The sequence below is a fragment of the Phodopus roborovskii genome, unplaced genomic scaffold (assembly GCF_943737965.1).
Source record: "Phodopus roborovskii unplaced genomic scaffold, PHOROB, whole genome shotgun sequence".
Taxonomy (NCBI): domain Eukaryota; kingdom Metazoa; phylum Chordata; class Mammalia; order Rodentia; family Cricetidae; genus Phodopus; species Phodopus roborovskii.
The window spans coordinates 4,111,244-4,138,710 of NW_026125052.1; the positions used below are offsets into that span (position 1 = coordinate 4,111,244).

The 27,467-nt window shown below is 48.1% G+C and overlaps 2 protein-coding genes across 5 annotated transcripts in view; both read left to right on the plus strand.

Annotated features, from left to right (window-relative positions):
- Positions 1-1,087: 1,087 nt before the first annotated feature.
- Mtmr4 (myotubularin related protein 4) lies at positions 1,088-24,183 on the plus strand. 4 transcript variants are annotated; one of them, XM_051189769.1, is made up of 19 exons: positions 1,088-1,208; positions 2,341-2,379; positions 6,098-6,187; positions 6,506-6,622; positions 7,246-7,328; positions 8,975-9,135; positions 9,247-9,343; positions 9,535-9,648; positions 11,150-11,346; positions 11,549-11,677; positions 12,124-12,235; positions 12,728-12,923; positions 13,134-13,319; positions 13,398-13,568; positions 13,693-13,847; positions 18,520-19,915; positions 21,287-21,397; positions 21,640-21,728; positions 21,958-24,183. In XM_051189769.1, the coding sequence occupies exons 2-19, from the start codon at positions 2,377-2,379 to the stop codon at positions 22,133-22,135; spliced, it is 3,585 nt and encodes a 1,194-aa protein (XP_051045726.1). In that variant the 5' UTR covers positions 1,088-1,208; positions 2,341-2,376; the 3' UTR covers positions 22,136-24,183. The 4 variants fall into 4 exon arrangements, with proteins under 4 accessions (XP_051045726.1, XP_051045809.1, XP_051045893.1 ...); XM_051189852.1 differs by lacking the exon at positions 1,088-1,208 and adding an exon at positions 1,471-1,904; XM_051189936.1 differs by lacking the exon at positions 1,088-1,208 and adding an exon at positions 1,485-1,846.
- A 936-nt stretch (positions 24,184-25,119) lies between these two features.
- Positions 25,120-27,467, plus strand: part of Hsf5 (heat shock transcription factor 5) — a 40,500-nt gene continuing 38,152 nt past the window's right edge. Inside the window, exon 1 of the mRNA XM_051190169.1 lies at positions 25,120-25,829. Coding sequence (XP_051046126.1) covers positions 25,196-25,829 — 634 coding nt within the window. The 5' untranslated portion in view covers positions 25,120-25,195. The remainder of the gene's footprint in view (positions 25,830-27,467) is intronic.

A 27,467-nucleotide genomic window follows, 5' to 3' on the forward strand; every position in this document is an offset into this window, starting at 1 on the left:
CTCCTATGACTTAATTGTACTAAAATGTTCCAGTGCTAAGACACGCGAGAACACTAGCCTAAGTGCTCAGACAGGACTACAGGACTTAGACCATCTGTTGGGAATCGTAATCATTTTCCGTTTCTGTTAGGTTAGTAGTAGCGTGGGTCACGGAGACCTCCAGCGGTCACCCTCCGTCCTTTGGCTGGCTCCGGGTGGCTTGGGAGTCTTGTCACCCCATCCTTTTTACAGACTAGGAAGCCGCAGCTAGCTAATGGCAGTCAGACCCACTTTTACTCTCTTGGCCGAGAGATCATTACTCAGGCCTGGCGGCCAATGTAGGTGTCGAAGGAGGCAAAGGTCGGTAGTCGATAAAAATCGAAGAACCTGTCCAGACAACGCAGGGGAAACGCCAGTGCCGCCAATGTGAGAGATCTTTATTTCTAGCCTTCTAGGAGAGTCAAGTTTTGCTTTCCCATAGCTTTAGCGGTCCACAAAATCAGCTCTTCCCCTTCGCGGACTAAGAAACTTTTCCAGGATTTTTTCTTCCATCGACCGGGGGATGAGAAACAAAGGAGTAATGCAGCTGAAGGAGGATTGGGAAGGGACATAGAATAAAATCTAGTCCTTCCCTTTTCCTAGCCGACATGCTTTTCTCCCATTCTTGCTCTACCGGTGCGAAACAGAAACACGACTGAATTAAAACGCAGAGCCACCGGAAAGTCATTCGAGAACTACCTCTAGGACTCGGTCGTCACCGGAAGTGACCGCAAACCTACCCTGCATTGTCCCGCCTTCCAGTTGCGCTACCACTAGGCGACGGGGCCGCGGTACTTCCTGTCCCCGGAGCCGTAGTCTGCAACCTCTCTTACTCCTCTCCCATTGGCTGCCATAGGGACGCGCTGTGATTTCCTATTGGTCGCGTCTGTCTTCTGGCGCCAAGCCTCCTCCCTCCAGGTACTGTCTGGTCTCTGGGTGCCGGATAGGTTCCAGGCTGAGAGGGCGTCTGCCCACTGGACCAGTGAGCAGCGTGGAGAGTGAGGGCGGCGGCTGCGTGGTAAGGCAGGGCGGAACTTCGTGTGGCCATTGGCCAGGGCGGGTACAGGCTAGAGTTACGATTGGTTGGGGAGAAGGGACCGTGGTGGGGTTCGAGCTGCGCGGCCTCGGCAGCTGTGGGAGACGGAAGTGGTGAGAGCGCGGCTTTGGAGGGTCGGGCGGACGCCGCCTGGGTGAGTCACTGTACCCCGTGCACTGCCAGCTTGGGAACCACAACGACCAAGTCCTGCCCGGCCCTCACCGGCTCTCTTGAGTCCCGCCCTCTGTCATTTGGGGCCCCGCCTCCGAGTCCTTAGCTCCGCCCCTAGAACCTGGGCACCTGGGATCTCCTGCCAGCCTGGCCCGTCCCCCTACCCCAAGACCGGATTCCCTAATTGAGGAAACCTTGGGCCTCCTAGGCCTGGTCCTCGTCGCTCCCTTCCTCTCTCCGTTTTTCAGGCTGCGTGCCAGTGAGCCGTGAGGCAGCACCTCCGGCTGGCCGCTTGCGGGCTCCCCCGTGAGGGAGGGAAGGTTGGCAGGATCACAATGGAGGCTTTAATCGCTGTATCCTCCTGTGGGACTCTGCTGCACAACCCCCGACCACACCAAAGATGAAGGAGTATCAGTGAAACTCAGGCCTGGCTCCCTAAGTGGGCCAGGAGGCCTTAACTTGAAATACTTGTTAGATCGACCCATTTGACAGATGTTGACTCTCTGGCCGGGCTGGCCTGATTGCGCTCTTGTAGTGTGGACTCCTCCCTATAACCTTCATCTACTTGGTCTCAAGTATGCTCAACAGGACCGGGCCAATCCTGCTGCTCATTTATCACAGGTTGTGGTCCTCTCCCTCTTGTCCTCTGCTCTGGACTCTGCCCCCAGTAACAGGTCAGGTGGGTGCTACTCCTAGACTCAGAGAATGGCCGAACAGCCCTGTGGATTTATGCCCTACTAGGGCTAAAAGTGAGTCCCAATTGGGCAGTTTTTGGCATTTCTTCTCTTTTGTAAAGAGCAGGGTGTGGCGTGCTCCACGTCTGGGTGTGCAGTCAGAACGATTGAGTTCTGCTGAGAAAATGTGGGTGATACTCCTGCTCCTGACTCTTAGTGGTGGACTTCACACGGCGCAGGGTCACTTTAGTGATGGACTTCACACTGAGCCAGAGCAACATGCTGCTCCTCCCATTGCCTGATTGGTGTGGTGCCTTGTTGAGAGGCTGGGTCGGTCCTCAGTGACAGGAAAAGGAGTTGTAGAGGAGTAAACCTGTGACATTTGTTGATCCCGTGGTGATGTTAATGGTGCACTTTACTCTTGTGTTCTGTCTCTTTTAGTGACAAGCAGGCAGCCAGGACCCTCGCCAAGGTAGAATGGTGAGTACTTCAATTTCCTCATACCACTGTGTACAATCTGAGTCTATCTCTGAGAAGCTGGCCCACCTCCCACTTGGTCCTAGTGCTCCAGGGTACTCTTCACTTCCTAAACAGGTTCACCGGACCTGACAAGTTGTTTCTTTTGTTGTTGTTGGTGGTGTGGGTGTTGTTTTGAGATAGATTCTTCCTCTAAAGCCTTGGCTAGCCTGGTATTAGAAATGTAGCCCATGCTGGCCTTGAACTTGTGGCAACCCTTCTGCCTCCCGTCTCCTATAATGCTAGTACTATGAGTGAATGCGGTGTTGGGCCTTGCGAATGGTAGGGAAGTACTCTTAACACTGAGCTATGTATCTAGCTTATGGTTTCTTAGGGTTGAAACAAATTAGGCGGTAAACGCCCCTTGGCTCAGTGACTCTCAGCTCTTTTCTGTTAGGTGTTTTATCATGGGTCCTTGGCGAAAACTCTTCCTATTCTGGTTTAAAAGGAAAAAGTTTTTCTTATCTTAAGGTCCCTGAACTTTAGGGCATGGTAGCACAGGCTTTTAACCCAGCACTTGGGGGCAGAGGTGGGTGAATCTCTGTGAATTCAAGGTCAGCCAGGTCTATGTAGTGAGTTCTTGGACTATATAGAAAGACCTCAAGTCTTTAAAAAAAAAAAAAAGATCCCTGGTGAGTATCATGAATATATTGTTGATGTTGTGCCAGACTGACTCCACCAAATTGTAGTCCTTACCCAGCTCCCGGGTGCTATCTATTAAGCTCCTACAGATGACAGCTTACTGATTATCTTCTAGGACAGCATTCTAAAGGTGACCAGAGTATCATTAGGGATGGTGCATGAAATCCCTGAGAAATTCTCAAATTGAGGGAATTCCTTAATTCTGAAGAGCAAGGGCTCCATCAGTAAGACAAGGAAGAGGTGTGGGCAGCCTTTTCCAGACAAGACTCACCCTTTGGCTGCATCTCTTCAGTTTCTTTCAGGGGTCACAGGTTAATGAATTCAGTTAGGCCAGGGTCTTTTCAAAAAGCCTACCACTGATCCAGCTCCCACCAACCGATAGCTCATCTCCTTTTTCCCTTTGGTGGTACTGAAAAGAATCTGCTCTTCAGGGCAGCCCCATCTGCTTACCTCGTAATACCAGGTGAATTTCACTCTTTCTCTGAAGACTCATCAGTGAAGCAGGATGGGGGGTTAATTCGTGGAGTGTTAGGGTAATGTTTGCCACGGCTCAGCTTTATTGTACTTAATAAAAATGTCAGGTTTTTCTTTTCATCCCTGTCCCCCTCAAACAAAGCCCTCGTTTCTGGAAGTTAACAGGGTTAGGAAGTTAGGAGTTGTCGCAAGCTCCTCCCGCTCCTTTTGGAAACACTAAGCCCCTTATCACTCACTACTCCTTCCTTGCTCACTACCACCCAGCTCCATTCATTCTTTCTACTCTGGGCTTTTGAGTTTTGTTTTTCTATAGCTGCATATTGCCATTTATTCTCTCAGACTAAGGAGATCTTTCAGAAGGATTTCATTTCCATTTTCCAGGGCATGTGAATCAAAGGAGAGGTGGGACTAAAAGAGAAGGGCCGGGGAGGAATAAAAAAGGGATTCCCTTAGAGATGCGAGATGGCCACTAAGATAACGTCTTTTTAGAGGACTAGAGGAGTTTAGTGAAAGCAGGGTAGGGAGGAGACCAGTGAACAGAGCATGGGTTCCGAGGGAAAGAAGGCAGGCTTGGGGCTGTAAAGAACATGGGATGGGCTCCATCTTGGGATCTGCAGCAAGGTTAGAGGGAGCTCTGAGAGGAGGGAAGAGGGTGGGAAACATTGTGTGACAAGGGTGTAGGGTAGCACACCTGGAAAAATGGGAAATGAAAAGATGTGGGAGGACTCGCTTCCCCTTTCTGAGCGGTCCCAGGGCGGTTCCTCTGCCCACTCTAGAATGCCCCTAGAGATCCCGGGGTTTGTCGCCCCCAGTCGCCCTGGGGCTGCGGGGCGGGAGGAGCCAGGGCGGTGGGCGGGGCTCCGATAGCGGCTCCGTCTCCGCCTCCACCTCCCTGGCGGCGTCCTGGTCGCTCCTGTCCCTGGGCTCCCCTCCCTTCCGCGCTCTTGCCTGAGGGCGGAGCCGGGCCCGCTCCATTGTGGAGTGGAGGGGAGAGGCGCGCGAGAGCAGAGGCTGGGTTCTGGCTGTGGCTGCATCAGGCGGGCCCCGCAGCCGGGATGCAGCGGGCGTCCGGTGCTGGCGGGCAGCGCAGCAGCTCCGGGGACATGTGCGCTGGCCCAGACAGCCCGCGACCATGAGCCTGACCGCCCGTGTCTCCTGCTCCATGCTTAGCTGCTTCGTAAGTGTCAGGCCTGTCCTGCCAAGGCCTGGGGCTCGGGTTGGAGGAGTGCTCAACGCATGCTATACCCACAGCCCCGCCCAAGGACCCCCGCACGACCCCAACCAAACCTTAGGGGCAGGGGAGATGGGTTAGCTCTTTTCTCTCTCAGACTTGCTTCAAGAAAGCGGGTACTGGGGATTGTAGAAGCCGGGGATGAAAATTTCTGTGATTCTTTCTGCTCTGCAGCCACTGCCCTTGACTGCAGATTTTCAGGCCCCGCCCTGCAGGGGTACATCCCATTACCTCTCCTCTCCATCTTGGTCCCACCCGCTACATCCTTGCTTAAGGAATGTAGGTTGTGCCTAGTAGGTTGTGTGGGATGTTAGGGGGCTGAACGAGGAGCTTGGATGTTTGTGAGCTGTCTCTAGGTCTCCAGTCCCCTCCCCCTCACACACTCCATCGTTCACCTGACATACCAGTCTTTTCTCCTTGACTGTGTCCCAGACAGCCTCTCTTCTCCATCTTCCCTGCCTCTGCAGGGTTCTGTATCTCTGAATCATCCCGAGTTTTCCCCTCCTCCCCTCTGGCTGATGCTCCTACCCAGCTTCCCCCATCTGTCCTCTCAGATGTCGTGTCCCCCACCAGCCCCCCCCCCAGTAGGTGTCTGCCAGGCCTCTTCTCTCCCCTGGCTGTCCTTGGGTCTTCTGCTTCCTCCCTGAGCGTGGATTCCCTCCTTTCTTCCCCCTTGGTAGTTGGGAGCTGAGTGACTTCTGCTTGCTGTGGGTATTCCTTAGGAATTCCCCTCAGAGCAGCAGGCAGGGCGGGTTGCTTGGCACTTGACAGGTAGTGGGGGCTTGTCAGCAGCGCTGAGCCCAGTCGGAGGATAAGCTCAGCTCCAAAACACATCTTCCCTTTTGAAGGCATTCACAAAGGCCCTCTAGAGGCATGGGACTGAATCCCCCCAACCACCTCCCCTTTGTCTCCACCCACCAGGTTGATGCCTGAGTGGCTGGAGGGACCTGGTTTCCTTTCTCTCTCCAGCCAGCTACCACACCTGGCTCCTGTTCCTCAGGTGTCTCTTTCCCAGTCCTGCGCTTGTATTATTTTGACATGAGTCTTCCTTAGTCTTCTCTGCCACACATAGTTTCTGCAATGTTGGTTCTCAGGAGAAGTCTCTCCAAACAGTACAGATTCCCAGCTCCTCCTTGGCTGACCTCATGATCCCCTGAGCACCCTCTATGTCACCCTGTCTCCAGCCCAGCCAGGCCTCCTTTCCCTCCTCTAGGGACCAGAAAGAGATGTATGTGATGAGGAGGGTATCTCTAGGTTTGTTAGTAGAGGAGGAGAGTAAATGAGCTTCAGGAACCAGGTGGAGTCTGGCAACTCAAGGTTATGGCCTCCCTGCAGGGTGAGGAGGGGCCTCCCAGCCTGGAGTATATCCAAGCCAAGGATCTGTTCCCCCCCAAGGAACTCGTGAAGGAGGAGGAGAATCTTCAGGTAAGGAGGAACAGGAGGCTCAGGGTGGGAGGGGCTTCCTGCCCAGTTAGTGCTCTAGACTCCTAAATCTTCAGAGGACCTACAAGAGCTCTGGCACCCTCCTTCTAGGCCTCTGAAGGGAGGGTATGTTCATTTGTCAGTTTGCACTGTTGGAGCCTTTGCCCTTAGAGAAGGAGAGGCAGTTTTCCTGGACAGGTGCCTTATGACTCTCCTTTGTTAGCCACCTTTTTTCTGCATGGTTCATAGAGAATAGGGGCTGCAGATAACAGCACGGGAGAGACTTGATTCTGAGCTGAGGGTGTCTCGGACCTTTGACAGGTACCCTTCACAGTGCTACAGGGTGAGGGAGTGGAATTCCTGGGCCGGGCAGCTGATGCCCTCATTGCCATCTCTAACTACCGGCTGCATATCAAGTTCAAAGACTCTGTCATCAACGTAAGTTCTCATCTTGCTTTCCTCACGCCAAAGTGGTGTGCTTCAAAGTCGTATTGTTCCAGTTCTCTACCTGATTACATCTCTAAAAACAGTTGGGATTCCCTTCTTGATGGCTTTTGTATTTCATGCTTTATTTCTCTGTGTACAGGTTTGTCCGGCCATGTGTGTGCCTAGAGCCTGAGGCGACCAGATGAGGGTCTCAAACTAGAGTTACAGGAGGTTGTGAGCAATTGTGTTGGTGCTGGGAACTGAACCCAGGTCCTCTGCAAGAGCAGCAAGTGCTAGCCACTGAACTACCTCTCCAGCTCCCTGTGTAGACTTGTAGGAGAGGATGGTAACAGTGGCATCATTAGAAGAGCGTAGACTTTGGAACCAGGCAAATTTGGCCTTTTGTCTTGCACCACCACTTCTGTGTAACCTTGGACAAGTGATGATGTCCTCCTTATTGAATAAAATCCCCTGCCTTTAGGATTATTATGGTGTCAACTGGTTACATGTGTGAAGCACCGGGCATAGCTACCAGGCCCTTAACAGAGCCTGCACAGATGCAGGCTTCTCTCCATTGGTGCATCACCTTCCAGACTAGGGCGGATCTGAGCCTCAGTTTGCTCTTCCACGCGCAGGTGCCCCTCCGGATGATTGACAGCGTGGAAAGTCGGGATATGTTCCAGTTGCACATTGCCTGCAAGGACTCCAAAGTGGTGAGGTGAGCACAATGGGGCCTCATTCACGTTCTCTGATCCTAGTCTTGTGAAGCCCTCTCTACTGCAGGGTACCTTTGGAGCAAGTAAGGAAAGATGCCACTTCACTTTTCCTGTTGGAGGAAAAGGTGACAGTTCCGTCCCCTGTTCTTAGTTGGAAGGTCAACTTGCTAACCCATTCTGTCACGACCTGAAATAAAATGGGGAATGCTGTTTAGCTGATGGAGCCATCGTGGAGGAGGATTACTTGAGTTAATGCATGTGAGCACCTGGGGCAGCGTCTGGCACAGAGCTCTCATTTAAGTAACAGTCTGTACCACACAGTTCAGGTACTGCAGATGCAGCAAAGAACTCGTAAACATTCCTGCCCTAAAGATCTATATTCTACTGGGGGAGGTCCTAACAATAAATAAGCGAAATACTTTAAATAATGATAAGTGTAAAATTAAAAATAAAACCAAGGAAGATTTTAGCAGGGTTATAGCTTTAAACAAGTGAGCAGAGAAAGTTGCCTAGATAATGTGTGTTTGAGTCAGGGCCTGAGGAAAGTGACTGAGCAGGTATGTGAGGGAAAGGTATGCCAAAGGGTGAGTGGAGTGCAAAGGTTCTGAAGTGGGTGTGTCCCTGTGCCTCATAGCAGAGGAATGGCAGGGTGCTGATGTGGCTGGGAGCAGCACATATGGGTGAGGGTAGCTGGATATAAGGGCAGGAGAGCAAGGGCAGAGGCTGCAGTGACTGATGTTGGCTTTGAGGGAACTGAGAAATACTGGGAGGGTTTTGAGCAAAGGGGCCATGCAATTTGTAGACTTACTCTGGCTGTTAGGTTGAAACCCTGTAGAAGAAAATGGGGACAGAAGCCAAGGCTGAGCAACTAGTTAGGAGGCTGATATAGTTGACTCAGGTGAGAGACAATGATGTCCTGCCTAGGACCGTTTCTACTGGCTGTGCTCTAAAGGTTGAGATGGCAGGACTTGCTGTAAGTTGGCTATGAAAGAAAAGGGAGACTGTGCTGATGCAGGATTGAGAAGGAAGCCCAGATGGGGGCCTGCCGTGTGCTGAGGTCTCTGACAGACTCATGAGAACCCATGCTACTTTTTCCCTTTATGAAAATGAAGTTGGTTAAGGCAAACTTAACATGGCGGTGTGCTGGTCAGAACTTCCTACTCCGTAGCCCAGGCACATTTGTAGTCAAGAGAGGAAAGACTTCTGGTGTGGAGTAGGCTGGGGAGCCTTCAAGGGAGAGGTGGGACGGAACGTCTTTAAACCTTGGGTAGGTGTGGCTAGCAGAGGAGACCTTAAGCAAAGGAGAAAGAATAAGGAGATACGAATGCCGAGAGCTAGACTTGTGCCTTGTGGGGAGGGGCCACTGGCTGATAGGGTGGCCATAAGGTCTGCTATGAGACATGGAAAGACCCCATCAGAGGGAACAAGGGTGTCTAAACGTAGACGCTCCTGGGAAGGGAATTGTCACAAGAGGCAACTTCTCTTAGGTGGCCAGTGTCGTCTTCTCTACCTCCAGGGTAAATGTTTCCTCACCTGCTGCTTTGGAGGTTCCTTTCTTCACAGTCTTTGTGACCGTGTTTTTTGACTCTTGGTCCCATGGTGTATCTAGCCTTTGCCTCACCCTAGCCTGTGGCTTCTTGCCTGGCAGGTGCCACTTCTCCACTTTCAAGCAGTGCCAAGAGTGGCTCTCAAGGCTAAGCCGGGCCACAGCAAGACCTGCCAAGCCCGAGGATCTCTTTGCCTTTGCCTACCATGCCTGGTGCCTGGGGCTGACCGAGGAGGATCAGCATACCCACCTGTGTCAGCCAGGTGAGGCCAGGCTGTTTTCTTGGGGAGTCTGCTTAGCCCATGATTGTCATCTCTCTACCACCCTGGATATCGGTGCTCTGGGAAGCTGACAGGCTGGGGGCTGTGTTACAGGAGAACACATCCGATGTCGACAGGAGGCAGAGCTCGCCAGGATGGGTTTTGACCTGCAGAACGTGTGGAGAGTCTCACACATCAACAGCAATTACAAGTGAGGGTGCAGTGCTTGGGTCTATAACGCAGTCCATACCTGCGCTTTCTCTACGTTTAGATTAAATGTAGTGGGCATAGCGTCTTGGTCCCACGAGGGAGGGCTTAAGTTGTCCCTATTGTCTCAAAGCCTTTCCCTGGGATTGTTATCCCATATTTAGATCCAGACACCCTCCCCCCATCTTTTCTCAGGCTGTGCCCTAGTTACCCCCAGAAGCTGCTGGTTCCTGTGTGGATCACAGATAAAGAGCTGGAAAATGTGGCTTCCTTCCGATCTTGGAAACGCATCCCTGTTGTCGTGTACAGGTGAGGCAGTATGGAACAGGAAGTAGGAGGCCACTTTTTATGTGGCTAGGAATCAAAACCTGTGGTGCGGTGGCGCACACTTTTAATCCCAACAGCAGAGGCAGGGGAATTATCAGAGTTCGAGGCCAGCCTGGTCTAAAAGGTACAGACAGGTCTATTAAACTGAGAAACCCTGCCTTAAAAAACCAAAAGGAAACAAAACAAAAACATGTTTGGGGCAGTCAGTGGAGAGGAATTGGCACCTTGTTGGGAAATGAAATTATTTTAAAATAAGAACTTTCAAGGCCAGAGAGATGGTCCAGTGGTTAAGAGCACTTGCTTTTGCAGAGGACCTGGGTTCAGTTCTCAGCACCCATTGCAGATCACAACCATCTGTAACTCCAAGGGATGTGACACCCTCTGGCTTCCATAGGCACACACCTGGTACATATATGTATGTTCCTGCAAAACACTTATACATATAAAAATCAATAAAAATAGCTGGATAGTGGTGGTACACACCTTTAATCCCAGCACTGGGGAGGCAAAAGGGAGCAGATCTCTGAGTTTGGGGCTAGCATGATCTACAAATCAAGTTCCAGGACAGCCAGGGCTGTTACACAGAGAAACTCTCATCTTGAAAAGCCAAAAAAGAAAAGAAAAAACAAAAACAAACAAACAAAAAACAGAAATAAATCTTTAAAAAAAAAAAAAAAAAACTTTAGGCACAATCTCAGATTTCCCCCCCTCCCACCCAAAGATAAAGCTTTAGAGAAATTTGGTTTTGTTTGTTGGTTTGGGGATTTTTTTCTCCCTTAGTGTATATGTAAAATACTGTATTTACTAAGAGGTTGGCAAGCTAGTTGAAGACCAAATCAGGCCTATACCTTATTTTATGAGGTTAGGATTTTTCTTTTTTTTAAAAGATATGGTCACACTAGGTATCTAAGTGCCTTTTTATTAGCCGTTCTCTTGCTCTCTCAAGACTGTGGGCATATCCTGTTTTGACTGCTCCTTTAGTGGAGAGTTGGCCAATTCCTATGTCAGAATGTAAGTGAACACCCTTTTAATTCCAGCACTTTGGAGCCAGAGGCATGTGGATTGATGTGAATTTGAAGCCAGCCTGGTCTACACTGTATGTTCCAGGCCAGCCAAGGCTATATAATGAGATCCTGTCTCAACAAATAAAAATAGACTGAGTAGACTGAGATAGGCAGTAACCATGAGGTTTAGAATGATAGACGTTCTTAACTCAGTCTTATTCTCTTGATGCATATTTGAACCTGGAGCAAGCAGGTGCTATGCAAGTTTGATGAGTCAAGATCACAATGGGAATACGGGAGTTATTTCAGAAAAATGTGCTCTAGAGATGTTAAGGCTTTTGGTTGCTGTTTTCATGACCTGGATATGCTGGTAGCCTGTGCTGGCTCTGAAAACCTTGGTCTGGCCCCATGAGGTCTCTGCTGTAAGCTTCTGGAGGCTTGGAATACCAAGGGCATTATGGTTTCTTCTGTTTTGTCAGACACCTGCGCAACGGGGCTGCCATTGCCCGATGCAGCCAGCCTGAGATCAGCTGGTGGGGCTGGCGCAATGCTGATGATGAGTACCTGGTCACGTCCATTGCCAAAGCCTGCGCCTTAGACCCAGGCACAAGGGCCAGTGGGGCCTCCCTCAGCACCGGGACTAATGATGCCAGTGAGGCATGTGACACTGACTTTGGTAAGGCATGGGTGCTGCAAGTCCCCTCCCCCCCCCCCCCCCAGTTCTAGGCCCCCGTGAGCCTCTGGATCCCTGCCTTTTGGGAGGTGGAGGTCTGAGCGTCTGAAAAGACTAGTCCTTTCTTCTGAGCTGCAGTGCCCCAAGGCTAGGATGACACTGAGTGGCTGGCTGAGCCTGAGTTGTCTTCTTGCTGTGTATTTAGATTCATCTCTGACTGCGTGCTCTGGGGTGGAAAGTACAGCAGCCCCTCAAAAACTGCTGATCCTGGATGCACGGTCCTACACAGCAGCGGTGGCTAACCGGGCCAAGGGTGGAGGCTGTGAATGTGAAGGTATTGTGACCCCTTCGTGTCTGTAGTCACTGGTCTGAGGCAGCTTTGGTAAGAAGGGGGTTGAGTATTTGAAAGAACCGAACCCATCTGCTTGGATCCAGGGCTCTGCCCCCATGATTGTAAATAGTCAGTTACCTTGTAAGTTTTCTCATCTGTAAAATGAGGATGGTTGACACCTTGCAAGGTTGTCAGGATGATTAGCTTAGATTGTTGGCTCAGAGCAGCTACATTTGTGAAGAATTTGTATCTTTATCCCGAGTGCTGCTTCTATCAACATTACAGTTACTGTTTGAGTAGTGGCACTTGAGCATCCAGAGGTAATTCAGAGTTAAGAATATGTTTACTATGTTGCCATTCTGGAATGTTCTATCCTGCCAGGGGAGCTCTGTCCACTGGGACTGCTCTTGTCTTGAGTGGCTGTTTCCATTTTCCTCTCCTGTCTACAGAGTACTATCCTAACTGTGAGGTTGTATTTATGGGAATGGCCAACATCCATGCCATCCGGAACAGCTTCCAGTACCTTCGGGCCGTGTGTAGCCAGATGCCAGATCCCAGCAAGTAAGTGTTCTCTTTGAGATTCCACCACCCTTCCAGTCTCATGCCTTGGCCAGCACTGCACATCCTTAGGCATCTGAGGGGGAGATGGGAGGTTTGAAGTTACATAGACTTCAGTGTCTGAGCAGGGTTGAGTGCAGTGCACCACTTTCAAGAGCTCTTTTTCCACTCCTTGGGTGACGCTTTGACATGGCCATAGGCCGTAGGAATCTTTCGTAATCATTGTCCTACCATAGAAAATAGGGAACTGGGGAGAAATGTGACGAAGTATGCATGTGATACTTCGCAATTCCTCTTTTGAGTCTAAGAACTTATCTCTGTGCCTCGTTTTCCTACCTTTCTGCTAGATATCTCTTGGCAAGAAAGGTCAGGGTTAGATTTCTTGGCTTCAGCCCTTGGTGGGGTTTTTGTTGGGTAGAGCAGCCGAGGAGGTAAAGAAGTTGGTTGTGGTAGCCCCCAACCTTGATGATTCTGTTTCTCTCTGCTCTTGCACAGCTGGTTGTCGGCACTGGAGAGTACCAAATGGCTGCAGCACTTGTCCGTGATGCTAAAAGCAGCTGTGCTGGTAGCTAATACGGTAGATCGGGAAGGCCGGCCTGTGTTGGTGCACTGCTCTGACGGCTGGGACCGTACGCCACAGATTGTAGCCCTGGCCAAAATATTGCTGGACCCATATTACCGGACCCTGGAGGTACTGAGAAGGGATTGGGAAGAGGGATGGTGTCAGGCTTTCTAGAAGTATGTATTGGGAATGTTTCAGTAGAGGACATTGGTGCCTTTGAGTCCTTTCCCCGGGTTTGACTTCTTTGTGGCTGCCAGCTCCCAGCTTTGGACGGTCCCCTGGAAAGCTAGTCCCCAGCCCTTCCAGAGTTGCCTTGTGCTGAGATTGGCCATTTTACAGGGTTTCCAAGTGTTAGTGGAGTCTGATTGGCTGGATTTTGGGCACAAGTTTGGAGATCGCTGTGGTCATCAGGAAAATGCAGAGGACCAAAATGAACAGTGTCCTGTGTTCCTCCAATGGCTTGATTCTGTTCATCAGCTGCTTAAGCAGTTCCCTTGCCTGTTTGAATTCAATGAAGCATTTCTGGTAAGTCCTTAAGCCTGTGGCCAGGGTTGGAGAATGGTATCCTGAGGCCCTCAGGTTCACGATGTCTGGGCTTCCTAGGTAAAACTGGTACAACACACATACTCCTGTCTCTATGGCACATTCCTGGCCAACAACCCCTGTGAGCGAGAGAAGCGGAATATCTACAAACGGACATGCTCTGTGTGGGCACTCCTGCGAGCTGGCAACAAGAATTTTCATAACTTCCTCTATACACCTGGTTCGGACATGGTAAGGTTGAGCCCTTTTCCTGCTGGAAATCCTATAGGGAGAGGAGAGGAGACTGTGTCAGTGAAAAGAAAGTAGAGCCACATGCTCAGGAAAGGAAAACACTAACATTGGGCTGCTTCCCTAGGTCCTGCATCCTGTGTGTCATGTCCGGGCCCTGCACCTCTGGACAGCTGTGTATCTGCCTGCCTCATCTCCATGCACACTTGGAGAGGAAAATATGGATCTTTACCTTTCTCCAGTGGCTCAGAGCCAGGAATTTTCTGGCCGTTCTTTGGACAGGTAAATCTTTCTTGTTTCCTTTGTTTTCACAAGGAAAGCAATAATTACTTCTTAATCTATTTCACCTCAAACTTCTGTTTCCCTTCCTTCCTTCCTCCCTCCCTTCCTTCCTTCCTCCCTCCCTTCCTTCCTTCCTCCCTCCCTTCCTTTCTTCCTTCCTTCTTTTTGTTTTGATTTTTCAAGACAGGATTTCTTTGTGTAGACTTGGCTTTCCTAGAACCAGCTCTATAGGCTGGTCTCTAACTCACAGATCCACCTCCCTCTGCCTCCTGAGTGCTGGAATTAAAGATGTGTATCACCACTGTGAGGCTACCTCAACGATTCCTATTTGTTTACATTTATTTGATGGGGTGTGTGTGCTTGCATGCTTGCACATGTCGTGACATGCATGTGGAGGTAGAGGATGGCTTCTAGGAGTTGGTTCTCTCTCCACCCAGTGTGAGTTTGGGGGATTGTACTTAGGTCATTAGGCTCATTTCCACTGAGCCACCTTACCATCCCATGCTCTTTTTCAATGAGCTATTTATAAACAACTTCTTGCATCATTTAAGGGAGACTCTTGCCCCAAGACTCGGGGCTAGGCTGTTTTTAAGGTCTTCACCAAGTTGTTTGCCTTCCTTTTGGATGCTGCTGTCACCTGGTGTGATATACCCAAGCAGGGGAGAGGAGAATGAAAGAGAAAGGACTATTCACACAACAGCTTGTGGGGATGCTGCTGATTTCTGTTCACTGATACACAGTCTAGAGAAAGTGTTCTCAGAAACAACCTTGTAGAAGCATTCCAGCAGAGGGTAGACTTTTCTCTATCATTCAAAGGCCAAATTTAAATCAGGCCACTAAAGATCTCTTCTGGATGATCATTTGGGGGTAAGAGACTGGGTAACTTCTTGAATTATACTAGTACTCCATGATACTTTTTTTTTTTTTTTTTAAATAATGTCAAACAGTATAAAAGAAAATGAAGTCTCCCTCCTTCCTGGTTCTTTTCCCCACAGGTATATATTGTTAACACTTGTAGGTGTATGTCCAGATGTTTATCTCTTTAAAAACATCACACACACCTCAGGCCCTCAGGTGCAAGCTCTCCTGGCTCTCTAGGAACTGAAGAATGAAGCAGCCACTCCTGCCTGCACAGCACATTTGTTTTTAAAAACAACTCCCCAGTTTTTTGTGTACTGTTTTACATGTTGTTCTCATTTTGTGCCAGGCTGTCATTCCATAACAACACATATAAAGCGCCTGGTTTTTTTTTTTTTTTTTTTTTCTAATTAATATTTTTTATGATGCTAGAAATCAAACCTTGTACACTCTAGGCCGGTGTTCCACACTTAGTTACATCCCCAGCCCTGCTTTATTTTTCCATGGCTTAGAGTAGTCCAAAGTTAAGAGTTCTTTGTATGCCTTCTCCACCCTTTTTTGATCATTTCAAAGTCAGTGTTGTGCTGAGACTAAAGTATCAGTTGATTAGCAGAGAGGAGGTGTGTCACAAGGCAGCCTGAGATAGAGAGAGATAGAGAGAGCTGCACTTAGAGACTAACTGATGTAAGGGTATAAGAGGAAATGTTTCTGTAACAACTGTCCTGACTTCTTATGCCTTTTCTCAGACCACAGCATCTTCCTCCTGCCTCTCTTCTTCTATTGCAGTCCAACAAATGGTTTTATACCTGGTTAAAGTTCTATGCTTTCTGTGTAGTCTTACTTGGCCATGTGGGCTGGCTTAGTCCATTTCTCCTTCTAAGTCCTCAGGCATTATTGTCTATACCAGTGGTTTTCAACCATCCTAATGCCACAGCCCTTTAAAAAATACTTCCTCCCAACCATGAAATTATTTTCCTTTTTACTTTTTAACTATAATTTTGCTACTGTGATCATAATGTAAATAATCTGTTTTCTGATGGTCGTAAGCAATCCCTTCAAAAGGGCCATTTGACCCCCTTCAAAGGGATTGAGAACTGTTGGTCTAAGCCAGCATTATTTTTTAAAATAATTTATTTACTTTATTTGATTTGCATTGTTATTTTGCCTGCATGTCTGTGTGAGAGTGTCAGATCTTGGAGTTAGAGGCAGTTGTTAGCTGTTATGTGGGTTCTGGGAATTGAACTTGAGTCCTCTGGAAGAACAGTCAGTGCTCTTAACTGCTGAGCCATCTCTCCAGTCCCAAAAGCCATCATTATTGGTTAAACCTTTGGGGCACATGTGAATCAGCTATGAAGACTGGCACTGTTGATATTTGAATTTCAAAGGGTGTGTAGGAGTTACACTCTTGTGTATAGTTGAAAGTTTCTGTAATAAAAGATAAAGCAAGAAAAGACAAAGTCAGTTGTAACTTTTTAAAAGTACAGTACACTGGAATGGGCACATAACTCAGTGATATAGCATATACATAGGGCTATGTGTTTAGTCCCCAGCTCCACAAAAAAAAAAAAAAAAAAAAAGTGTGTGTGTTGGGGGGGGGGTAGCACTACAGTTATTTAGGCCTTACAGCCATCCTTAATTAGTAGGTTTTAGATGGACCTCGGAAGCAATATATGATGTATGCTGTAACGTACATGTGATTATTGACTCCTGCTGGCCTTTGGCATCCTGCTAGTAGAATCCTGATGTGAACTTAAAGCTTATTTGTTTATTTCTTTTTTTCATTTCTTTTTTTTGGGGGGGGGGAGAGTGGTTTCAAGACAGGATTTCTTTGTCTAACCTTGGCTGTCCTGTAACTAGCTCAGTAGACCAGGTAGGCCTTGAACTCTGCCTCCTGAGTGCTGGGATTAAAAGTATGTGCCAGCACACCCAGCTTGTTGTAGGTGCTAGGTGTTAGGTATTCAAGTGACACAAAGGCCTGACCTCAAGGCACTTTGGTAGAGGGAGATAAACGAGTGAATAGTAAGTGAACAAATACTGTGCTTTAAAAGCCCCAAGCATCATGTTTTGATATGGATGATTTGTTCAGATCTCACTGTGGCTTCAAGATGTAGTCACTTTAATCTTTCTTCCACAAATGAGGGAACTGAGGCTCAGAGAAGTTAAGTTGAAAAGTTCCAAGGCTGAGATTTGAGCCCTGGCCATGAGCTAGAGCTGTAGTACCATGTACAACTCCAAATGCAGAGGCTCGTGCCTTGTGCTTGTTTCCTGGCTCTGGGGACACAAAGACAGGAGGCTCCTTAAGGCTTGCTGATTAGCCAGTCCAGCCAAATTGGCAAGCTTCAGGCTCAGTGAGAGAACTTGTCTCAAAAAAATAAGTTGGAAATTGATTGAGGAAGACTCCCAAAGTTGACACTGGCACACAAACATGTACACACTCACCTGCCACACACAAAATTGATCACAAAAATAAAATCAAATATGAAAATAATGTAATAGATATCTTAAGTACTTACAATGAGCTATAATGTAGCTTGACCTTTGGAGGATTTTCTGTGTGAGCAGATAAGGCATTTGAGAAGAGCCCAGTGGAATATCTGTTTCCTGCACAATTTCCCTAAATTTTATTGCTCAAAAGATTTTATACTGCAGTAAAATCAGGACAATCATTCTTGAAAATGCCTGTCACCATTTGGTGAATAGGAGGGCTTCTTGAGTTCTTTTAGTGATATCTACTAGAAGTTTCCATGGGGTTTGGAGAGTTGGAGGGACATACTGCTACTAAGTGTCTGCAAAAATTTGTGTTGAGGAGTCATGTCTTCTTCATAAGTTTGTGGTTGGTTGCCTAAATTCTGAAGCCTTCTGGCATCTTTCTTAAGGTATAACATTAGCATCCTGTAGAGGTGATAACCAAGTACCTGAGAGGTTAAACAATGCGTTTTTGTTTGTTTTGTTTTGCTTGTTTGTTTGGTAGTTAATCAATATGAGAACCAGTTTTAGTGTTTAAGCTCCAAAACCTGTAGGTTTTTATCTGACTATGATGGAGACAGTGAGACACTGGTTTGAGGTTTAGGTGTGGTACTGGCTACAGTAGTGGACTTAGAATCATCAAAAGGCCTGAGGGTGTGACTTAGTGATAAAACTTGTGTTTTGAAAGCACAAAGCCTAAATTTAGTGTCCAGCACAGATTTTTTTTTATAGGGGATAGGGTGCATTGGCATATCTTTGATGGCCCTGGGAGATTGTATAGGTTGAGAATTTACAAGAGCTGGGGACAGATAAGCATTCCTTCTATTTGTTTGTTTGTTTTTTGAGACAGGGGTTCTCTGAGTAGCTTTGGAGTCTGTCCTGGAACTCACTCTGTAGACCAGGCTGGCCTTGAATTTACAGAGCTCCGCTTGCCTCTGCCTCCCAAATGCTGTAGTCAAACGCATGCACTACCATCACCCAGCCAGATAAGCATTCTTGAAGATTAGTGTGTCTTAAGCTTTGTTCAGAGTAGACCCCCAGTGAACTTGAGCTATTTATAATATTAAATGTCTACATTGAGCCAGGCATTGGTGGTGCACGCCTTTAATCACAGCACTTGGGAGGCAGAGGCAGGTGGATCTTTGTGAATTCTAGTCCAGCCTGGTCTATAGAGCTAGTTCCAGAACAGTCTCCAAAGCAATACAGAGAAACCTTGTCTCAAAAACAAAACAAAACAAAAAACAAACAAACAAAAAAATGTCAACATTGGTTTTGATATTACTCTAATTGTGTACATTGGAAGTGTCTCCCATTTCCTGATCTGGAGTTTTTATGTTTGTCATTCCAGGTTACCTAAAACCAGATCCATGGATGACCTTCTTTCAGCGTGTGACACAAGCAGTCCCCTCACTCGTACTTCCAGTGACCCTAACCTGAATAACCACTGTCAGGAGGGCAGAGTCAGCCTGGAGCCCTGGCACAGCAGTCCCGATGGAGCAGAGACAGGCTCTGTGGACTCTGGGGTGGGAGGCCCACAGCTGACTGTGGGAGAAGTGGGTCCTCCTCCTCCTCTGCCCGGCAGCCAGAAAGACTACTTGAGCAGTAAACCTTTCAAGGGTCACAAAAGCTGTTCTCTCGGTTATAAATTACTTAATACTTCTGTGCCCTGGGAAATGAAGAGTAACACATCTGAGATCAAGGTCCTGGAAGAGACTAAGATACTGGCCCCAGGCCCTCCAGCCCAAGAGGAGCAGAGGACTTCTGATGACTTAGGGAAGCCACCTGAACAGTGTCCAGAAAAGGAAGCTGTCAGTGTACACTCTAATGTTTCCAGCAAGTGTGGTGGAGCCTGTGATTTTCCTGAGCCTTCCCAGGGATCCCTTCCAGGCACTCCTCATCAAGCCCATCTAGATTCCACGCAGGCTGTGCCCACACGGTATACTGTAGACCACAGTCAGGGCAGCCTCTGCAGCCCACCAAGTGCTGCCAGCCAAACTCCACAAGAGCCAAATACTGACCTCCTCGGCCACGATCCCCCTGGGTCTATGGGGTCTATGGCAAGTATCTCCCACCAGGAACAGCCTAGTTTGGTGCCAGATCTGATCTACAAGAAGGAAGATGCTGGCAAGAGAGGAAGTAAGAATGGGCAGATATTAGAAAATCCACGCTTTGGGAAAATGCCATTGGAGTTGGCACGAAAGCCTATTTCTCAGAGCCAGATCAGTGAGTTCTCATTTTTAGGGTCGAACTGGGACAGCTTCCAAGGAATGATGACTTCATTCCCGAGTGGAGAGACCACTCCTCGGCGATTGCTTGCTTATGGCTGTTGCAGCAAGAGGCCAAGCAATAAGCATATTCGAGCTGCAGGGCCCTGCTTTGGGGGCCAGTGGGCTCAGCGAGAAGGGATGAAGTCACCTGTCTGTTCTAGCCATTCTGGTGGACACTGTACAGGCCCAGGAGGAAAGAACAACCGGATGTGGTTGTCCAGTCATCCAAAGCAAGTCTCCAGCACAAAGCCTGCTCTCCTGAGCTGCCCTTCTCCTGTGCCTCCTCTCTACCTGGATGATGATGGACTCCCCTTTCCCACAGATGTGATCCAACATAGGTTACGGCAGATCGAAGCAGGGTACAAACAAGAGGTAGAACAGCTACGCCGACAGGTTCGAGAGCTTCAGATGAGGCTAGACATCCGTCACTGCTGTGCACCTCCAGCAGAGCCACCCATGGACTATGAGGATGACTTTGTAAGTATTTACTACCTGCCACCTGTCCATTTGTCATTCTGTCTATTCAGTAGTCTCTTGTTGAGTACTGTCTGTGTGCCCCTGTATTAGGCATTCCCTTCAGGGTAAGAGACAAGTAAACAGTGATGCTCTGAACATTAAGATTGGGCAGGCACCTGGTGTTATGGAGGTAGAGTGGAGTAAAAAGGTCAAGAAAGGCTCTCCTGAGAAGATAGTAAGCTGAGTGCTGAAGAATGTGCGATATTTAGCAAGGTAGATGGTGAAAGGGAGAGGGCGTGTTTGGAAGCATGGAGGCATTGGGTGTTTCAGCTGGTATGACTTAACAAAGGGTGGGGGTGTATGTGGACCTATGTATACACTTGCATACACTTTTGTGCTGGTACTGAGAGAGACAGGAAGTGTAAATGAGCTAACACTGGAGAATTGATGGAGCAGCAGCTTGAATACCTTTTGATGAGGCAAGTGAGACCCAGATAGGAGGCTGGTTAGGACACTGTACTCTATTTTTATTTATGTATTTGAGACAGGGTTCCCCTATGTAGCTCTGGCTGTCCTGGAACTCACTTTGTAGACCAGGCTGAGCTTGATCTCACTGAGATCCTCTTGCCTCTGCCTCCCAAATGCTAGGATTAAAGGTGTACACCTCTATTCCTGGCTTGGCTGGGATGTTTTAAAGCAATCCAGGTAAAGGATAAGTAGAATGTTCCAGGCTTTATTGTCCTAGCTGTCTTAGACTCTGGAATTGCAATCCTTGAGCTTCTGTGAGTCGACTTGGCCCTTGCCATCTACATGGACAGTCCCCCTTCCATCAGTTATCGTGCTCCTAGTTGTCTGCTGATAGAATAGACAGGACTAACAGCTTCTTACTGTCCAGGGTGATGCTTTAAATACTCAACCAACTTCTACTTGTAAAGGCCAGATGGTAAACATTTTTAGGTTGTGAAAGACAACTATTGTGTGGCTGTGGTAACACAAAAGAAGCCACAGAGAATATGTAAATGAGTGAATATGGCTATGTTCCAGTAAAGCTTGATCTATGAAAACAGGATAGATTTGGCTTCTGGTTCAGCAACACTCAGCTTAGGGTATAACAAGAAATACAGTCTTTCGATGCTGTGCTGTCACATACTGGTTAACAGATGGTTCTGAGCCAGAATACTAAGATCAGAAATCAGCGTTACCACTTAATAGCTCTGGGTCTCTGTGGCTTAGTCTCTTTATTTTGTACAGTGAGGATAATACTAATACAATTCACTATTACTGTGAGGAATTAAGGAAAGTTGTGCGTGTAGTATACTTAGAACAGGACCTGATAAATGGTAAGTGCTGGCGCTGAAGGAAATGATGTTGCTGTCTTTGCCTGTGCTGCAGACGTGTTTAAAGGAGTCAGACAGCAGTGACACTGAAGACTTTGGCTCTGATCACAGTGAAGATTGCCTTTCAGAAGCCAGCTGGGAACCCGTTGATAAGAAGGAGACTGAGGTATGTGTAGGCCAGTGTATGGCAGATACTTAATGCAAGCCAATGAGTTACTTTTCTCAGAGATGAGGATGCACCATAGCCTAAACCGTTATGCTCCAGATAAATACCATCCTTGTAGGCAAGTAATGGCCAGTCATAAAGACCATCCTGATCATTTTCTCCTGGGATACTTTCCTGATTGCAATGTTGTTGTTCTCCTTTTTGGACGTGGACTTGGAATTTTCCCCTGTGCCTTCTGGTAGGTGACTCGCTGGGTTCCAGACCATATGGCCTCACACTGCTATAACTGTGACTGTGAATTCTGGTTGGCCAAACGAAGACATCATTGCAGGTAAGATTTTTTTTTTCTATTTATTTATTTATTTTGCATTTCACTGTTACTCATAATATAGGGTTCTATGTATAGAATGAAAGTAAATTAATTGAAATTGGAGATACCTTAATAGTATTTTTGTTTACTCCCAGGCTTTTTATTTATTTATGGGAACCCTTTTAGACTATGATTCAGTCTCAGGACACTGATATTTCTGATTAGTTCCTCCTTCTTTGTACTTTGGCAGAAATTGCGGGAATGTATTCTGTGCTGGATGCTGCCACCTTAAGCTGCCCATTCCTGATCAGCAACTCTATGACCCAGTTCTTGTCTGTAACTCATGTTACGAACACATTCAAGTGTCTCGTGCCAGGGAACTCATGAGCCAGCACCTGAAGAAACCCATTGCTACGGCTTCCAGCTGAATGCCAGAGGAGAGGACCTGTCCATTCTTAGCAGGTTTGAAGGGAGGAGGATCTGCTTCAGGTGTAGTCTGGAAGGTTCCTTGGTATGGCTCATGAACACAGAGCTCAAAGATACCATCTTGAGAAACCTCCTTGGCACCATGTGACTGGAGCAGAGGAATTTGGATTTGGCAGGAGATTTTTCTGCTGGAGTGACCCTCACTTTGGGGTAATGGTCCTGATCCAGACCCAGAGTTGGTGACTCCAGCCTCTCTCCTGGAGGTCACAAGATGATGATTTCATAAAGAACTGCCTGGTGCAAAGCCCAAACAGCAATAGAAAGGCATACTCACAACCAAACTCCAAGTGATAATGAGACCCATCTCTCCTCCACCTTGAAAAGAGCAGATCATAGTATACAAGATAGGAATTCCCATCCTATTTGAGAAGAACTCTATTCTGTACCTCTGCGCTCTGTGTCTGTGCATGAAGGCTCCGTCTTTTAGAGGCGCTCCCTCTAGTTGCATTAGTACTGTCCTCTGGAGTTTGCTTCACAGACTGGTTTGACAAATGGAGGTTTTGATGTATTTTCCACCTGGCTCATTGGCCAGCATCAGTGAATATCCAGTTTTTAGAGGGACGGTTCTAAGGATTAAGACTTTTTTGGAAACAGAGGAAAGCTCTGGTGATGTTTAGTCTTGGCAAAGATCAGTTATTTTGAGCTGTGAAGGCAGTTGTCACTCTGTTCCACAGTGGCTGCTCTTGAGGTGTGTGCGCACTGTGAAGAGTGAGAAGGGAAAAGCAAAATTACCCTTGTGAAATTCTGCTGATTGTGCCCTGCCCTTTGCACCTGACTTTTCCTAGTTGTCCTGGTGCTAACACGGGAGCTACACCTTGGTCCTCCCCTGGCATGAAAATAAAGCAAAGGATTTTGTTGCTCCACTGCCCAGCTCCCCTGTGTTCTTTCCCTTGGCTGCTGCCTCCTCTGGGTCACACTGCTTCTTATCCTGAACACTTGACACCTTGAGGGTAGAATATAGCATTTGGTTTTTACCTCCTAGCATATGCTATTTGGTATGTGAGGGTTTCAGTACAAATGCTGCTGTCTATTTCTGTGCACTTAACAATGGAACCCAAACAGAAAGAAGAAAGCCTTGATACCAAAATTGGGAGTGATGATGTGTCCATTTGGACCAAACATTTTATTTTGTTTTATTTTGATTTTGTTTTTCATCTTACTATGTACCAGTGGCACTTAACCAAAAGATACAGTAATATAGCCATGTACTGTGGTTGGGACGGGTACAGTCTCCCTGGCTTACAGTGAAAGCACTAGGACTTCCGATCTGTTTTCCTTCATTCGTTCGTGTAGAAGAAAAGATGCTTACTCTGTGTTAAAACTACTGCAGTTGTCTTTCTCACCGCTACTGTCAGGTTGCTTTCTAGAAAACATCTTTTTCATTCCAACTAACCAGGACCTGCAGTTAGACTAGGAGTCACTGTCCTGACCTTTTCTCCAGTTCGGCAGCAGAGCATCTGTGCCCCTTGTGTATGTGCCATGGATGTAACCTAAAAAGTTTTGGCATATTTAGGTCAGCCTAGCAGATTTTTTTTTTTTTTTTCATTTAAATGGAGCTGAATAATGGAGATTTTGTCTGGGAAATTACTAAGATCAATGAAAAAGTGACAAACTATTTGTCTCTGATACATAAAAAATATTTTAAGCATTTTCTCAATCATTAAAATTGACTGCCAGTCACAAGTGGCTTTTAAATACCGACTTTCATTGCACTTCACTCTGTTTTCAGGGGGATCGGTAACATCCTGGGAGACTGTATCTGTCTACTTTGTGTGACTATTTTGAGGGACTGTCCCATCAGTGAACAAACTGCATGGCCTTAGAGAGAGAGACTCTGGGCTTCTGGCTCAGCTGTGTTCATCCTTTCAGAGCTGTTGTGGGTGTAAGTGACATGATGTGGCCAAAAATCCAAACTGTGCAGTTGCGTTGTGACAAACATGCAATGTGCTGTAAAAACTCAATACAGTTTAAATAAAATCTCTATATTAGTGCTGCTTTGTTGGCTCTTTTTATTTTTTAGTTTATTAGCCTTGGATAAAGCACTCCACCGCTGGACTAGATTCCTAGCCCTTCATCTGTTGTGCAGAGTACTCCAGAGCTAAAGGCAGGAGGATGAAGGCAAGTTTGAGCCCACACTGGGCCATATAACAAAAACAAACTGCAGTACTTATCCGAGCCCCTCTCATATTTGGGTGTGTTGACTACATATGGGATTTATTCTGTAGGGTTCTATCCCCTTTCAAGTGAGATTCATTTTGCTTTATTGTCTGGGAGACCATAGCTGATCAGCAAGCATGTAGAATTGTTCCATCTTCTCTTTATTCCCTTCCGCCAGGTACCGTGGGCCTCGTCTAACGTGGTCGTTTCCTTGTGCATTTTTTTTTTTTTTTAAGGCATAACAATGCTACTATATTACAAAATGAATGTGTGTGCTCTGGTTACTGTACCTAAACCCCTCGCCATCATTTTTATTTGGAGAGAGCAGCAATTCGACTGTTAGGAAAGACTATGGAGTGAGCCCCCTGTTCTCAGGAACCACTTGGCTGTGTATCACCTAGGCACACTCCACGTTCTGAATCCCCCCGGGGCCATCCTGCCCTGAGGCAGCCCCTCCGATCTGGCTGAGGTAAACTGGGTCTCTTTCTCCTCAGGAACCACAGTTCCCTAGTATGCTGCCTTCCGGGTGGGGGTGGGGGGCAGCCGACAGAGAGGGGACGGTTCTGGAAGGCCCGCGAAGGCGGCCCCAGTGTCCTGCCATCACCGTGGCAGGCGTGCGCCCCGCCGAGGGGGAGGGCGGGCTCGCGCCCCGTTGGCCACCACGCGGTGGGAACTCGAGGCCTCATTGGCCGCACCGGAGGGCGTGCGGGGACTCGTGCGCCAACGGTCCGGGCCTCGGCGGCCGGGCGCTGGCAGGAGGGGGCAGGGCGCAGCGAAGGCCCGGGGGATCGAGAACGGTGGGAGAGCCAGGCTCGGCGGGGCGAGGCCCAGGGCCCGGGCGGGCGATGGAGGAGGCGCTGCTGTCCACCCCCATCAACCCCAACAACTTCCCCGCCAAGCTGTGGCGGCTGGTGAACAGCCCTCGGTACCGCTCCATCCGCTGGGACGGCCGTGGCGAGGGGCTGCTCATCGACCAGCCGCTCTTCGAGGCCGAGCTGCTGAGCCCGCCGGGCCCGGGGGCCGGGGGCGCGGGGGGAGCCGGGAGCAGCGGCGGGGGCGGCGGCAGCGGCGTCGGGGCTGCCGGGGCCGAGCCCGAGCTCTTCAAAACCACCAACTTCACCAGCTTCATCCGCCAGCTCAACCTCTACGGCTTCCGCAAGGTGGTGCTGGGTGGGCCGGGGGCGGCGGGGCCCGGGCCAGGGCCTGGGGCTGGCGGGCCGGCGGGCGACGGGCCACTCCACCACTTCCACAGCCCGCACTTCCGACGCGACCAGCCTCAGCTGCTCGTTCACCTCAAGAGGCTCACCAGCGCCAACAAGGCCAAGCTGGCGGCCGGACTGGAGGTGCCCTGTCGCCCGCCCAACCGCTTCCAGCGGCTCCTCATCACGTCAGCCTCCGCCTCGGCCTCAGCATCCACCTCCCCGTTGCAGCATCAGGACCCACCGCCCCAGCCCGCAGGGCCCCGGCCAGAGCAGCATGGTGAGTGTGTGCCACCTGGATCCTCGCTCCCCGTCCGTGCAAATGGGCCGCAGAGAGTGAGCACCATTTCGGCACAACCCCAGGACTAGGTCACATCACCTGCATCCTCACTAGCATCTGCATTTTCTCTGGCAAGAGTCTGTAAGCATCCCCTGGTCTGTGAGTAGCTGCAAAAGGGGGGCATAGGCTTTAGGTTTGCTTTCCATTCTTCTCCAAGAGAGTCACACACACACACACACACACACACACACACTCACACACGAGTTAACGTACTTCTAAACCTCTTTAGCCATTTGCTTCTGCCTGGTCTCTCCAATAAGTCGTTTATCCAAGTAGCAGGTGGGAAGGGCCTCCAATTGTCAGAAGAACGGGCACTATGCAGGCTCCAGTGGGAAGGAACAAAGTCACTGCCAAGAAAACTTAAGGCATTAACCCAACCAAGGGAAAGGGGAACAGGTCCCTCGAGTGGAAATTTGACCTTGAAGGGACATGCCACCTTCCACCTATTGACACATCTAAAAAATCATTGAAGTATTAATGAAAACAGTCGTATTTAAAGTTCCAGTAATGTATAGGGTGATAGACTTCATATATCTAAGGGGCAAGCCTTGTTCCAGTGTAGATTCACTAATACTTCTGTCACAGCTAATGAGAGCTTGGTGTATTACTGTTGGACAAACTTAAAGCAAAATAGCTAAAGACAAAACAAAACAAAAACTAGATGTCAAGACTTAGTTTAAAAGAATCTTAGAAATCATACACTTATAGTTTATTGATTTTTTTTCCAGTATTCCTGGCCCATTCAGGATTGGGGGTGTATGTGTGACTAGTGAAAAATTCAGAAACTTTTGGTCAGTTTCATGACTTGATTTGAGGTGCACTCCCACACACAGGTGAGGGTGGCACTCTTACTCCATGGAGGCCACAATAGACAGCTGTACCGAGGAAGCCACAGGATACATTAATCCAAATTTGGAATTCTTTTTATCCCACCCCCAACCTAATCTAGGCCCAGTACTGAAGCAATACCAACACTGCATTTGGAATTTGGAAGATTAGAGCCTAGGTTTTCTGTCTGTGGAGTTTGGAAGATAAGGAACTAGGGCAGAGTTCTAGTAACAAGCTGAGAAAATAACAGTGGCATAGGAATGTTCTAAAGGAATTCTAAAGGAAAAGTGAGCTGCCTCCATGTGATCATCTTTGATTTCTCTGGGGAATTGTGTGGAAAAAGACAGTGGAAACAGCCCCCATGGAATATGGTTCGAGAAAACTAGCTTGGGTTGGTTGTTCATTTTGTTTTGTTTTTCAAGTCTTATTTCTAGAGGGCATAAGGAGAAAAGACAGGGAAATAGCATTCTTAGTTCCCTTTAGTTGCATTCTTTTTGTTGGTGTTTAAAATTACATGTTTACTTATTTGTGTACACTTGAGCACACTTGCTCTTGAGGTATGGCATGTGTGTGAAGGTCAAAGGACAATTTGTTAGGAGTCTGCTCTCTTCTACTGGGAATCAAACTCTAGTCATCAGGCTTGGTGACAAAGCACTTTTACCAAGTGAGCCCTTTTTTTGTTATTATATTTTCCCAGGTGTATTCATAAGGCTAGTGTGCAACTTATTTAAGCATTTTAAAGAGTATTTG

What these genes read in the sequence shown, in the direction of transcription:
- Mtmr4 (XM_051189683.1), top strand. Translation starts at nt 4,664, where the DNA reads ATGAGCCTGACCGCCCGTGTCTCCTGCTCCATGCTTAGCTGCTTC. An exon ending in AATTCAATGAAGCATTTCTG is followed by an intron (nt 13,320 to 13,397) that starts GTAAGTCCTTAA and finishes TGGGCTTCCTAG; the next exon opens with GTAAAACTGGTACAACACAC. An exon ending in AAACGAAGACATCATTGCAG is followed by an intron (nt 21,729 to 21,957) that starts GTAAGATTTTTT and finishes GTACTTTGGCAG; the next exon opens with AAATTGCGGGAATGTATTCT.